The 14,515-nt window shown below is 54.0% G+C and overlaps 2 protein-coding genes across 2 annotated transcripts in view; one reads left to right on the forward strand and one right to left on the reverse strand.

The window, feature by feature from the left end:
• Positions 1 to 14,515, reverse strand: part of LOC137463965 (zinc finger protein 208-like) — a 1,270,300-nt gene that overhangs the window by 688,832 nt on the left and 566,953 nt on the right. The gene's annotated exons all lie outside the window — the stretch shown is intronic.
• Positions 1 to 14,515, forward strand: part of LOC137463966 (zinc finger protein 271-like) — a 1,077,684-nt gene that overhangs the window by 487,774 nt on the left and 575,395 nt on the right. Inside the window, exon 5 of the mRNA XM_068175307.1 lies at positions 2,881 to 2,889. Coding sequence (XP_068031408.1) covers positions 2,881 to 2,889 — 9 coding nt within the window. The remainder of the gene's footprint in view (positions 1 to 2,880; positions 2,890 to 14,515) is intronic.

Consider the following 14,515-nt stretch of genomic DNA (forward strand, 5'->3'; position numbering starts at 1 on the left):
CCTAAATATAGAAGAGCACTTAGTACAATAAGCCCAGCTTCCCTGAGTTTGCAGTGTGATCTTGAGGATCTGTGGGATTTCACAGAAGAACTGGCCCAGGGCATTGCCATGGCACAGGGGCAGGGAAAATGTATTGCCCGTGTGCAGCAGTGCATTGAGAAAGGCACTGGCCCAGGCAGCTGCTGCCATGTGGGCACAAGCTCTGCTGCCCAGGAGGGTCCCGTAGTGCAGGGGTTTGCAGATGGACACGTAGCGGTCGTAGCACATGATGGTCAGGAGGGAAAGCTCTGCTGAGATGAAGAACAGAAAGAAAAAGAGCTGTGCAGCACATCCTGAGTAGGAGATGGTGCTGGTGTCCCAGAGGGAATTGTGCATGGCTTTGGGGACAATGGTGCAGATGGAGCCCAGGTCGCTGAGGGCCAGGTTGAGCAGGAAGAAGAACATGGGCGTGTGCAGGTGGTGGCCGCAGGCTACGGCGCTGATGATGAGGCCGTTGCCCAGGAGGGCAGCCAGGGAGATGCCCAGGAAGAGGCAGAAGTGCAGGAGCTGCAGCTGCCACTTGCCTGCCAGTGCCAGCAGGAGGAAGTGGCTGATGGAGCTGCTGTTGGACGTTTCTTCACTCTGGGAATCATGGACTATTGAAAGAAGATATTGACAAGACGGGAAAGATTTCTGTGTGTCATTCCTATGTTTTTTTATTAGGAATCCCCCCAAAAATACTTCTCCTTGTTGGCTGGACTTTGCTCAGCCTTTTTTCGCTGAGGTCAGGTTTGTGCTGCTGCCTCATCTTCGACACTGCTCTCAGCCTGAACACTGGGGAGCCCATAGGGAAAACAGGGCTCGCTGTGCCCCAGTGCAGTCAGACCTGCGGGTCCCACACAGGAGCCCTTTGCTCATTTCAGTTTCCTCTGTTTCAGGGTGATCCCACTTCCAACGTGCTTGAGCAATACAGTGGCCTTTTTGAAGACTTCATTTTCATTGTCAGCATCTCTAAATTCTTCTACCTTTCTCTGTGCAGCTGGAAATGGAGGGATACTAAGCATTGGTCTGGCTCTCTGCTTTTTCTGTCAGTGCTACCCAGAGTACTTTTGTCACAGGAAACTCAGACTTTTTGTCACAGGCATCATGATTGGCAGATCTTGAAATGCTCTCAAGTCCCTGAGCACTAAGTCACGGAGAATTAAAGCCACACAGGCCACATCTGCAGTGCTCAAACACAGCCCTGTTGCTGCTGCTGCTGCTGCTGAAATAGAATCAACTGACAGAGGCCATCACAGAAATTGCCTCTGGAGTGTCAAATCAAATGAAAAAATCCACCAGGAGAAAGAGAAGCCAGAACTTTTCGACTCACTTCATTGTTTCTTCTGAGCAGCAGCAGAAAATGGAGATGCCCAGAGATATTTCCAGCTGCTGCTGATCCCAGTGGAGCCCAGCCTGCTGCCCAGTCCCAGCTTTCCCACCCTCCAGCAGACGCCCTGGTTCCCTGCAGGTGCCGTGGGATGGCACTCAGGAGGATCTGCTCCAAGGCCTTCCCCTGGAGCACGCTCAGGCTGCCAGGCCTATGGATCCTGGATCATCCTTCCCACCGAGCCTTCCTGTGCACGGCTGCTCCATTTGCACCTTTGCGCTCAGCTCGGACTTCTCCACTTCACCAGGAGTGCTGGGAAAGGATGGAGAGCAGCCTGGAAAGCTCTTTCTGCAGCTCCCTCTTTACTCTTGGGGAGGTAGAACATTCCACAGGAAAGCAACTGGTGCCACAAGGAGCGGGTGGCCTCAGGCACCTTTGGGGATGGAACAAGGCCTTGGTTTGACATAAGTAAGCACAAGATATTCACATGAGTAAACAAGTAATTAGCACAGACATACCTAAGTACTTAGCAGCAGTTAGCATAACAAAAACCTGGCAGGCCTAACTTGACATGAGAGTGACCTGACAAAAAGCTTTAGACACAGTCTACCAGAAGAACTAAGGGCAAGTGTGGAATCAGCCCTGTGCAGGGAAGCCCTGAGGAAGACTTTGTGCTGCTTTGGGGCATCGAGACCGCTCCTGGCCAGGGCCTGGACATCAGCTTCAAGTATGGGAATCTGACACAATGTATTTCCAACCGCCTGCCTATGGAATCACCTCAGCAGTGTAAAGATGGATGGTGATTTTGATACAATTCCCACATCAACCCACTGAAATTTATATGTGGCAGAGAAACACTTTAGTGGGGTGCAGACCCCTGCCCTCCTGCCAGGTCAATAAAAGGGCTTTTGGCTGAAAATGCATTTGTCAGCTGATTTGTTTGAATGAGGGAGACCCCTCAGGACTGCTATATCCTGAGGGAACACCATTGGCCTTGGCCTGTAGGCACCTGCACAAGCTTAAAATCAGCTGCCTCAGCTTCCAGGACCTCTCTTGGCCGGCATCCTGACGTGGATGCAGGAGTGCTGTGAGGCACTGCTGGGACCCAGTGGGACAGGACCGGCTGTCTCGTGTCCACGTAGCACCCCTCACACAGCCAGGGCCATCCCGAAACCAGACAAACACTCACGTGTCAGCACAGGGGAGCAAGGACCACTGGGCTCCTCTCAGGGTATCTCAGCTGGGCTCGCTCCACAACACACCCCCACTTTCAGGCCTGCTGATGCCCAGCTGCCAGAAATGCCTACCTTGTTCTCTCCAGGGTGCACAGGGAGAGCCAATGAGCAGGACGCCTTGGGAGGCAAACCTTCCCAGCCTTTTCTGAGGCCAGGGACACACCAAGATCAGCCAAGACTCTCCACGCTGCCTGGCCCACCCAGCCCAGCTCTGTGCTGGCCCTGGGCCACAGCAGCTTCCACCAAGCAAGAGCCACATGCACATTGCCAAGAGTTGAAACACAGCAGACAGGGAAGAGGTGAAAAGTGTGTGTGTAAAGGCCTTTTAATTCACAGCTCTCAGAGAGAGCTCTGGGGCTCACGGCTGGACAGAGATGCTCCTGCTCACGCCTCTGTCCAAAGGGGGGAACACACCCTGCTGCAGGTGCTTGGGTTGGTCTCCACAGGTCCAGGCAGATGTGAAACCTTCTCTTCACAGCCTTCTCCTTTGCCCTGCCCCTCTGCCAAGTGCAACGGGCCTCAGGCAGTGAAAGGACCACAGAGAGCCCAAGGGGGACCCTTGCACCTGCCTCGCTGTGAGCTCCCTGGGAAGCACTTTCCTTGAGAAGCAAGCCCCTTTCCTCCAAAGGCATTTCCCCAAATGTGTAGCTGTCCTGGGGAACATCAACACACTCTCAAGAAAAGCTGGCAAGGCTGAATGACTTCAGGTCCTTTCAGGACAGGCACTCCAGCTGTAGCTCATATTCTCCCAAGTGTGTTTCCAGGTGGAGGTTCAGAGGGGCAGCCCCAGGCCCTCTACAAACACAAGCTGCCTGCTGCCTCTTCACCTGCCTCAACTCCTGCCTGCGGTCACTGCAGCAAAACCAGGCTGTTCCAGCCAGAGCCCAGAGCCCTGTTCCCACAGGACGCTCTTGCCAGCACCTTCCAGGACTCTCCGCTGTGCATGCAGCACTTTTCATGCCAGCTCTCAACAGTGGGATTTGAGGGGCAGCAAGGACAAATGTCACAAACCTGTGTGACACTCCAGATCCTCATGGAACCAGGGGGCCAGTGTGACACTGTGGGAAGTTGTGGAACCAAGGGGATCACTGTGGCACTGTTGGGGCCCATGGAACCAAGGGGCCAGTCTGACACTGTGGGGCCTCATGGAAACAAGAGGCCATTGTGAGCCTGCAGGGCTGTAACACCCCAGAACACTGAAATGCTGGGGGTCACCAAAGGTTTCTTTACTTGAGTTTGGTGCACAGGAGAAACACCAACCAGATATTCTCACCGTGGCCAGATGAAAGAGTTTTCTTGGTAGGAAGAGACCGAGCTCTTTAGTGAATGGCCCACACAGGGATTGAACCCACAACCTCAGTGATACCAGCACCATGCTCTAACCAATCGAGCTAAGAGATCAAAATAACACAAAATTTTACTGACAAAATATAGACAATCAAGGAACTTGAGCAAAGAGTTTCATACAACATCCACTGCAGCATAAAACTCTTACCATAGCATTAACTTTGTTAACTTAACCCACTTTACCTAAAAACCTTTAACCCTTAAGATGTTAAGTTACCCAAAAATGTTCCAGGTAAGTAGGATTAGAAGAAGAAGAAATAGAGAACAACAGAAAGACAGAAGATCTGTAGAAAGACACACTCAGAGGCACCACCTGCTCAGGTTCCAGCACCATTAACAGAGGAACCCCAGGAGAAGGCAGGATCCAGACCATGGGCTGGCCTCGTGCTCCGGCTTTTAAACCCCTGGGCCTCCATGGGCCCGCCCCTGGGGTGGGACTGACAGTTGTTTGCCCAATCAGAGTCAGGTTAGGAACCAGCTGCTGGTGTGTGATTGATTGACAGCTGGGCCAATCAGAGCTGGGGTAGCCCTGCCTGCTGTGTGATTGACTGACAGCTCAGCCAATCAGAGCTGGGTTAACACCGCCCCTTCCATGTGATTGACAGCTGTGCCAGGCCAGGGCTGGGGGTGGGGCTCTGTCCCACCACAAACCAAGGCCTGACCCGCTCCTGGCCCCACACGGGCATTCCGAGCCTCCCAAGGTGTCTGGGGACATCGATCTCATCCAGCCTCTGACAGTGACCACAGTGACACTACAGAACCTCATGGAGCCATGGGTCAGTTGTGACACTGTGCTGCCTCATGGAATCAAGGAGACCATTGTGAACACGGGGGCCCCAAGGAACCAAGGGTCCATGGTGACCTTGTGGAGCCTGCAGTGTCACAGAGGAGCCGTTGTGACACAGCGAGGGCACACGGAGCTGAGGAGCCATTGTGACACATCAGGGCTTTGTGGAACCACGAAGCCATTGTGACATTGCAAGGCCCCATGGAAGCACAGGGCCATTGTGACTCTGCAGAAGCAAGGGGACATTGTGACACTCCAGGGCCTCATGGAACCAAGGAGACCATTGTGACACTGTGGGGACACACGAAACCAAGGGAACACGGAAAAGGTCTGGCTGGCTGGGCCTCCTGGGGACCACCTTACAGGTCCAGCTGACCTTGGCATGTCGATGGCTGCTTCTCACCTGCCCTGAAGCACTGGGGCTCTGGGCTTTCCTTCCTATGGGAGAGAACTGTCCTTCTCCTCCAGGGGCCTGTGGCCAAAACCGGGATTCCTTCTCCAAATTTCCTTATATGCAAAGATTGTTCCCAGATAAAATCTGCCAGGAGAAACAGGTCTGTCTGCCCTGGCCACCCAGGGGCCACCTCTCATCTGCCTTTGAAACACTGGGACCATGTACTTTTCTTTCTTATGGGAAAAAAACATCCATCTCGACCAGGCAGCCATGGCCAAAATGGGGCATCTGCCTCCAGAATTCCCTATATCCAAGGATAGCTCCCAGACAAAAGCTGCCAGGGGAGGCAAGTCTGGCTGGCCTTGGCTTCCTGAGGGGTGGCACTCATCTGCCTCTGAAACACTGGGGCTCTGTGCTTTCCTTCCTAATGAAAAGAACTCCTCTTCCTGTCCAGGCACCCACGGCCAAAACTGAGATTCCACTTCCAAAATGCCCTGTGTCCAAGGATAGCCCCTAGACAAAAGGTGCCAGGACAGACAGGTCTGGCTGGCTTGGCCTAAGGGTGGCCACCTTTCATCTTCTTCCAGAACACTTGCATTTTGTGCTTTTCTTTCCTATCGGAAAAAAACATCCATCCTGACCAGGCGCCCATGGCCAAAATTAGGATTCCACCTCCAAAACTCCATACATCCAAGGATTGCTCCCAAGTGAAAGCAGCCAGGACAGAAAGGTCTGGATGCCCTTGGCGTCCAGGGAGCTGCTCCTCACCTGCCTTGAAACACTGGGGCTCGATGCATTCCTTCCTATGGAAAAGAGCCACCCTTCTTCTCAAGGTGTCCATGGTCAAAATTGAGATTCCTCCTCCCAAATTCCATATATCCAAGGATCCCTTTATGACAAAAGCTGCCAGGACAAACAGGTCTTGCTGGCTTGGCCACCCAGGAGCCACCTCTCTCCTCTTCTGCCTTTGAAACACTTGGGCTCTGTGCTTTCCTTCCTTTGGAAAAGAACCGTCCTTCTTATCTATGCAGAAATGCCCAAAATTGGGGTTGCACCTCCCAAATTCCCTATATCCAAGGGTTGCTCCCAGGCAAAATCTGCCAGTACCGTCAAGTCTGGCTGGCCTTGGCCTCTGGTGGCTGCCCCTGCCACACTGGGGCTCGGTTCTTTCCTTCCCATGGAGATCACTGTGACACGGTGGGGACCTCATGGAAGCAAGGGGATCATTGTGGCACCACTGGAGCCCATGGAACCAAGGGGCCATGGTGACACAGCGGGGCTTCATGGACCAAGAGACCATTATGACTCTGTGGGGCCTGATGGAAGCATGGAGGCCATTAGGACCCTTCAGGGCCTCGTGTCACCAAGGGGGCATTGTGACACCTCAGGGCCTCATGGAAGCAAGGGACCATTGGGACACTGTGGGGCTTCATGGAACCAAGGGAACATGGAACAGGTCTGGCTGGCTTGGCCTCCCAGGGGCCACCTGACAGGTCTGGCTGATGTTGGAATGCCAAGAGCTGCCTCTCATCAGCTCCTGGAGCACTGGGGCTCCATGCTTTCCTTCCTAAGGGAAAGAACTGTCCCTCTTTTCAGCTGCCCATTGCTAAAACTGGTAAGCTCCCTAAAAAATTTCCTCCATGCAAAGTTATCTCTCAGAGCAAAACCTGCCATCTCTGTCTGGATTTTGCCACCGGTCATCACCTCTCATCTGCCCCTGAAACAGAGGGCTCTGTTCCTTCCTTCCTGTGGAAAAAAATACAGCCTTCTTGCCAAGGACCATGGCAAAAACGAGAATTTGGTCTCCCAAATTCCATACATCCAAGGATTGTGCCCAGACAGTAGTAGCCAGGATAGACATGTCAGGCTGGCCCTGTCCTCTGGTGATTTTCTTAGGCTATGAGCTGAATGTTTTCATTTGAAAACACCCTGGAGAGTGCCCAGAGATCTCTCAAGGTGGGGTTTTGAGGCCTTGGGCACATGACCACTACATATGGACAAAGGAGCTCTGTGCTCTGTGCTGTTGTGGTGGTTTTGCATCACGGAAATGATGTCCTGAGAGAAGCTGCTAGCAGTTTCCTTGGTGTCTGACAAAAAACCAATCAGGAATTAGCTTTGAGAGCTGACAATCTGTTAAACCACTAAGGAAACTGCACACGCCTCTGTGAAGACACAAGTTAAAGATGGAGAAGCCTGGCTGGGTCTGTTTCCCTTCTGGCCAGCAAAGAGGTGACCAGGCCGGCCCAGCCCCGTCTCAGCCAGGCCAGGCCGGGCGGCTCCTGCCGTGGGGCCGGGCCCCTTCCCAGGGAGCCGCCAGGCCCCATCGGCTGCCGGGCAGGGCAGGGGAGGCCGCGGGGCCGAGGCCGGGCCGGGCCGTGGCTGCGGTTGCTGACATCTGGCCGCTACCGAGCCCTGCCCCGCCGCCGAGCCGGGCCCAGCCAGGATCCGCCGGGCCCCAGGAGCAGCCCCGGGCCGGGCCGGCTCGGCCAAGGTTCTGCCGCCCTTGGGGTTCGCCCGCAACCAGCGGGCAGGGGAGGAGAAGCCATGGGCCCCGGCCGTGCTGCTGCTGTGCTCTGGCCTGGCTGCTGAGATCCTGGCCCTGCCCCAGCGCGGCCCAGCCTGACACAGCCCCAGCGCAGCCGCTGCAGAAACCTCCATGGTAAAACAGCTCCGGCCGCAAGTACCGAGCCCGGCCGGGGTCACGGAACCATCTGCAGGCCCCGGCTGAGATATTGACTCTTCCAGTGCTTCCATCCTCCCTCAAGCGAGAGAAAAAGAACAAAGTGCAGGCACACACAGGAGCAACATGAAGACACCGAGATCAGTGAAGAGGAAGTTGAGTCCCACATGGGAGGGATGAGGAGATGCCTTGTTCTTGGGGCTGAAATCCTCTGGTAAAACTATGGAGAAGGATGTAATTGATACATCAGACTCTCATTTTCCCTATAACACATTGAAAAGAATCGGGAGATGATTTGTTCAGCAAAGGCCTCCATGCTAAAGTGAGCAAATGTGGCAGTAGCTGTGATCCCATGAGAAGTTTGAGCAATGAAAGACAGCAGAGTGATGAGACCCTGAGCCCCCAGGGAGAGAAGAAGACCTCTGTTCCCAGAGATGAAGATGATTTCAAAAATAGATGAAGAGAACCTTTGCTCTTAAACAGCTCATCTTGAAACTAATACCTCATAAGTTGGCATGGCCCATAAACACAGCTGTGGGAAAAGCTGTGAAAAAATGGGAGGGACTTCACAATTATAGATTTTTCCTAGGCAGCTGCTATTCATGGAAATGAAAAGCCATGAGATAACTGTTGTCTTGTGGAGAACTCTCCATAACATTTACAAGAGGAACTTCTCTCCCTAAGTGAGCTGAAGAAAGACTATTCTAGATGGTGGTAAACTGACTGAAATTTTAGGTTTTGTCTCTTTACAAAATTGTCAGGTTGTATGGAGAGAGGAAGTGTTCTGAAAATTTTGTTCTGATTCTTATTACTCTTTATTTTAGTGACTATTAATAAACTTTTCTTTATACCCTATTAAAGTTTTGAGCCCACTTTGCCTTTCTCCTAATCCTATCTCAGAGCAGGAAATGACTAAGTATATTCTAGTGAGTGCCCTGGTAATTAGCCAATCTCAAATTGGCGAACCAAAACCAATACAGAAACTTCCCGATGAACTGCCTCAGACAAGAAAGAAATCAAGGCAGAGTCATGTTTTTTCAGGATTTGTTTGATCCTCATGAGCCCTGTGGTGCATTTGGAGCTGAGCCCTGGAACCTCAGGCCCTGAAAGGAGATGGCACAAAGCTTTCCAGGAGTCAAAGGCAGAAGAAAACCGGAATGTGTCTCAAAGCATTCATGGGTCCCACTGAGGCCCATCCCCAACACAGGCTCCTCATGGACTCCTTCGAGGAGAGAACTGGAGGACAGGATGGCACAAAAACTTCTCAGAAACTAAAATTGCACAAAGACCTCTCAGTATGGAAAGGAAAACCCAAAGTGCCTTACAAAAGTTGAGTATCTCAAAGCATTAATGAGCCCCACTGAGTGTTGTTCCTGACAAAGCCTCTCCAGGGACTAATTACAGCAGATAATTGGAGGCCATGATTGCACAAAGCTCACAGAGACTCCAAGGCAAAAGCCAAAGCCAAAGTGCTTTGAAAAACCTGCAGTCCCTGGGAGCATGAAGGAGCCCCCAGGGCCATTCCTGAGCAAGGCTCCCCAGGGACTCCTTCCAGCAGATCCTTGAGGCCACTGGGATGTGGGCTAGGGGGGGATGCTGAGGGCAGGACAAGGGGCTGACAGTGCCCAGCCTGGCTGGGGCTGTGCCAGGAGGCCCCAGTGCCTCAGGACAAGGTGTCTCCTGACAACCCTTGGTGGCACAGAGCCTGCTGTGCCCCAGGGAACTAGGACTTGGCTTCTCTTTGTCCCCACCTGTCATCAGTGCCTCCAGTTCTCTGCTCTGCCTGGGGCCTGGGGACACTTTCTCAGTCATGTCCCTCAGTGGGACCCATTAAAAGTCAAAGAAACTTTGGAGTTGGACTGTGACTTGGAGTTCTGGAGAGGTTTCTGCAGCTCCCTCTCAGGGCCTGATGTTTAGGGCCTGAGCACAAAGCCCCAGAGGGTCATTAAAGTCCTTGTGCTGTGTCTGTGCTGCTGAGCTGGGCCGGGCTCCTGGCCCAGAGGGTGATCCTGGTAACCAAGGAGAGCTTCAAAAGCACATTTCTCTGGATGAGCAGCTCTTCTCCCAGCCCAGCAGGGCTGGGGCACTGCCTGCAGCCAGCCCGGGCACAGCACAGAGGCACAGAGAGCTTCCATCAGTCAGGGCTGGGAAGGTGCTGAGAAGTGCCTGGGGCAGAATCCCTGGCAGCCCTTGGCACAGGAACCTCTGGCTACAGGACAATGCAGCTGCAGCTCCTGGAGTGATCTCCTACAGCTGGAACATCCCAATGCCCACAGACTATGTGAGTACATTCTCTGAGTATTTCTGGTGCAGGGGAGGTGAAATGCTCATGAAGCTCTGACATGCTGAGGGGTTCTGACCAGTCATAAAATATTTCCAAAACAAGGATTTTGTTGAACAAAATGAGGAACTTGCCAAAGACTTTGTATTCAGTTTCCTCCTATTGTAGAATGACAGGGAGTGGGGGATAAATATTAAATGTTGATCATTAATTCTTAGTTATGAATTTTGACTAGTGTCAGGCACATCCAAACTTTTACTTCTAGTGATCAGTTGGTTCACAGTAGATCCCTAATGTGCTTTCAGCCACTCTGCCCATGGACAGCAGCAGCATCACCTCTGCTGGAGCCATCAGGCTCAGTCTGAGCTGTCCTTTCTCCAAGCTGCAAACAGAACCTGCCCCCAGCCAGTGCCCTGCAAACAAGCAGGGTCCTGTCAGGCCAAGGAGAGTGCACAGAGATTTGGGGTCTGTGAGTGCTGGCAGGGAGAGATCAGGCACAGGGAAACACCTGCAGGAGGAAAATCCCCAGGAAGCAGAGAGAAGATCAGGGAAGGAGAGAAAGCAAAACCCAGAAATGCTGTGGCAGGGAGAGTTTAGAGATGTCCAGAGGATCCCCTCCAGTGCAGCCCCTCCCTCTGAACAAGCCCCCTCCCTCCTGTCCCCCCAGCCAAGCCTCTGCCCTCAGGGCCGGGGCTCCAAGGCGTGCAGCCCCTCCTGTGCAGGCAGAGCTGCAGCAGAGCCGTGGGGCAGCTCTGCAGCCCCGGGCCCAGTTCCCTCTGCAGAGCACAGGGCTGGGAGCAGCTGCCCGGCACTGGGGGCTCTGGGAGGGGGCACAGCTGGCTCAGGGTGACACAGCTGTCCCCAGTGCCCGGCTCTGGGCAATGCTGTCAGTGCAGCCAGGGAAGGAGCTGCATCTCCCTGCATCCAGTGCCATCAGAAGGACACTTGGAAGTCTCTCTGAGATTTCAGTCCAAGTTGGGAGCTTCAATCCAGGGTGCAAACCTGTCCCAGAGCATCTCTGAGTTATAAGATTGATGTGGAAAGGCAGAGGTGTTATGACACTGAAAATGCTGCTGGGTTGGTGAAATGAGCAAGGTGAGTTCTTGGCTACAAATGTGGAGCTGGGCTGTACTGGATCCATCTGTCTCAGTAGCACCGTAGTGTTTTTAAAAGAAACAGGAGAGTGTGAACATCCTTCATTTGAAAAAGTGAAAGCCCAGAGAAACTGCAAAGAGAATGAAGTGACAGACCATCTCCCTTCAGTCTCCACTCATAATCTTCCCCCAGGGAACTCTGTTCCACCAGAGGGATGCAGGAATGTTGAGTGTTTCTGATATCCTTTTAACCCCCTGTGTTCTCAGAGGCATATCCATATCTTCAGTGGTCACTTCAGGTGCCAATATCCAAACTTGACCACTGATTGGTTTGACCCAACTTCCTGAAAAAAAAATCACTTCCATGTCAAACCACGACACTCCTCTAAATCTTCTCTGTCCTTTCTCCATGAACAGGTCCCCATGTGCAGCCACAGCCAATGTCCAACAGCAGCTCCATCAGCCACTTCCTCCTGCTGGCACTGGCAGACACGCGGCAGCTGCAGCTCCTGCACTTCTGCCTCTTCCTGGGCATCTCCCTGGCTGCCCTCCTGGGCAACGGCCTCATCATCAGCGCCGTAGCCTGCGGCCACCACCTGCACACGCCCATGTTCTTCTTCCTGCTCAACCTGGCCCTCAGCAACCTGGGCTCCATCTGCACCACTGTGCCCAAAGCCATGCACAATTCCCTCTGGGACACCACCACCATCTCCTACGCAGGATGTGCTGCTCAGCTCTTTTTTTTGGTCTTTTTTATCTCAGCAGAGCTTTCCCTCCTGACCATCATGTGCTACGTGTCCATCTGCAAACCCCTGCACTACGGGACCCTCCTGAGCAGCAGAGCTTGTGCCCACATGGCAGCAGCTGCCTGGGCCAGTACCTTTATCTATTCACTACTGCACACGGCCAATACATTTTCCCTGCCCCTGTGCCATGGCAATGCCCTGGGCCAGTTCTTCTGTGAAATCCCACAGATCCTCAAGCTCGCCTGCTCCAAATCCTATCTCAGGGAACTTGGGCTCATTGCAGTTAGTATGTGTTTGGCATTTGGCTGTTTTGTGTTCATTGTTTTCTCCTATGTGCAGATCTTCAGGGCTGTCCTGAGGATCCCCTCTGAGCAGGGACGGCAAAAAGCCTTTTCCACCTGCCTCCCTCACCTGGCCGTGGTCTCTCTGTTCCTCAGCACTGCAGCATTTGCCAATCTCAAGCCCCCCTCTATGTCCTCCCCATCCCTTGATTTGTCAGTGTCAGTTCTGTACTCGGTGGTGCCTCCAGCCCTGAACCCCCTCATCTACAGCCTGAGGAACCAGGAGCTCAAGGCTGCACTGTGGAGACTGATGACTGGATGCTTTTAGGAACATTAAACTGCTGGCCAATTCTGCCAAATCACTTGTAATAAAAGTAATCTTTGATACTTCTTGCTGGTTTCATTTTGGAGGTTCTTTTTCTTTAATTTACTATTTCCATATTGTCCACAAGGAAATGTCTTTGTTTGTTCCACTTCTCATTTTGCTTCCCTCCACCTTCCCTGTGCCCACAGACTGTGTCAATGAGGGGCTGTGCTCTCGGTGGCTTTAAAGGAATTAAAGGATCTCCCAGCAAAGTTTTCTGCAGAGATGCCCTTTTGTTGCCTTCTCTGGAGTTGCAGCAGCAATGTCTGTGTGCAGAGCTGGGGCAGATCAGTGCTGGCAGAGCAGCTGTGCCCAGCAGCAGCAGCACTTGGTGTTGCCAGTGCTGTTCCCGTGGCCCTGCCCCGCTGCCCTGGTGGCCCTGGTGTTGCTGCAGGGCCTGAGTGCTCTCGGGGCCGGGCACAGTCCTGGGGGTGGCAGTGCCGGGGCTGCAGCAGGGACAGCCCATGGGCACTGCTGGGGCAGCGCTGACGCCTCAGGCCAGGGCCTGGGGGCTCCAGGCTCCTTGCCCAGGCTCTCTCAAGAACACGGCCAGGCCAATGCTCAGCACAGAAAACCCCCGTGAGCAGCCCCAGGCTGGCCGTGGGCAGGCTGGGGGCAAACAGCATGGCTGGTGCTCTGCAAGGGCCCTGGGGGAGACGGGAAGGAGCAGCAGAGCAGGGGCTGATCCATCCCCAGTGCGCTGGACAGCCCAGGGCAGCGTCCCAGAGCGTCCTCATGGAGCTGCCAACAACATCCCCCCTCTGCAGCCCTGGCCTCTCCCCCAGCTCACACAGGTGCCGCATCCTTGCAGGCACAGCCATGGCAGCGCTGGCTCAGGAGCCCCTGTTTGCATTGCACACAGCAGGCGGGAGCACCCCCATGCTGCTGCTGTGGGGACATGAACCTGAGGGAGCACAAATGCCATCAGCCCCTGGGGCCAGGAAGGGCTGGGGGACGCCAGGGAAACCACTCAGCTTTGTCCTGGCCTCTGCAGTCAGCCAGAAAGTTTGTTCCCATCAGCTGGGAGTTTCCTGTCCCACTGCAGACGCTGTTGCTCAGAGCCAGGGCTGCCTGGCAGCGACCCCTAAACTGCCCTGAGCATTTCCTTGGCTTCACCTTTGCTTTCTTTTTCCTTCCCTTGTACATATTTCTTCCTGTTGCCCACTGCTTTTCCCTCCCCTGCAAACAGCCCATCCCTGTTTGCCCTTTCCTCTCTGGCCCCACTCCCCATTCCAGTTCCTGACTTGGCACCATGGGAACATCCCCTGGGGAGCAGGATCATCCCACAAGTGCTGCAGGAATTGTCTGCAGGCTCCTGCAGTGCCTTGTGCTGCTCCCTTGCCAGAGGCAGCCCAGGCCAGGGGGGCACATCTGGGCTGCTGTGTCTGGCTGTGGGGCTCCCTGTTCTGGGCAGTGAGGAGGGGCTAGAGAGGCTCTGCAGGACTGACAGGATGGGCTTTGGGGCTGTGAGGAGGAGCTGAGGGACCTGGGCTGCTGGAGCTTCTGAAGAGGAGGCCCAGGGCTCCTCCTGCAACTGCTCCCAGGGTGGTTTCAGAGAATCACAGAATCAGCAAGGTTGGAAAAGACCTTGGAGATCATCAAATTCAACCTGTGCCCTGACACCACCTTGTCTCCCTGAGACTCCTCTTCTCCAGGATAAACAACCCCAGCTCCCTCAGCCACTCCTCACAGCACTTGTGCTCCTGACCCCTCACCAGCCTTGTTGCCCTTCTCTGGACACGATCCAGCCCCTCCATGTCCTTCCTAAATTGGGGAGCCCAGAACTGGACACAGCACTCGAGGTGCTGCCCAACCAGTGCTGAGCACAGGGGAAGAATCACTGCCCTGCTCCTGCTGGCCACACCATTCCTGATCCAGGCCAGGAGCCATTGGCCTTCTTGGCCACCTGGGCACACGGCTGGCTCATGTCCAGCCTGCTGTCCATCAGTCCCTGCAGG

Source organism: Anomalospiza imberbis, chromosome 33 (assembly GCF_031753505.1).
Source record: "Anomalospiza imberbis isolate Cuckoo-Finch-1a 21T00152 chromosome 33, ASM3175350v1, whole genome shotgun sequence".
Taxonomy (NCBI): domain Eukaryota; kingdom Metazoa; phylum Chordata; class Aves; order Passeriformes; family Viduidae; genus Anomalospiza; species Anomalospiza imberbis.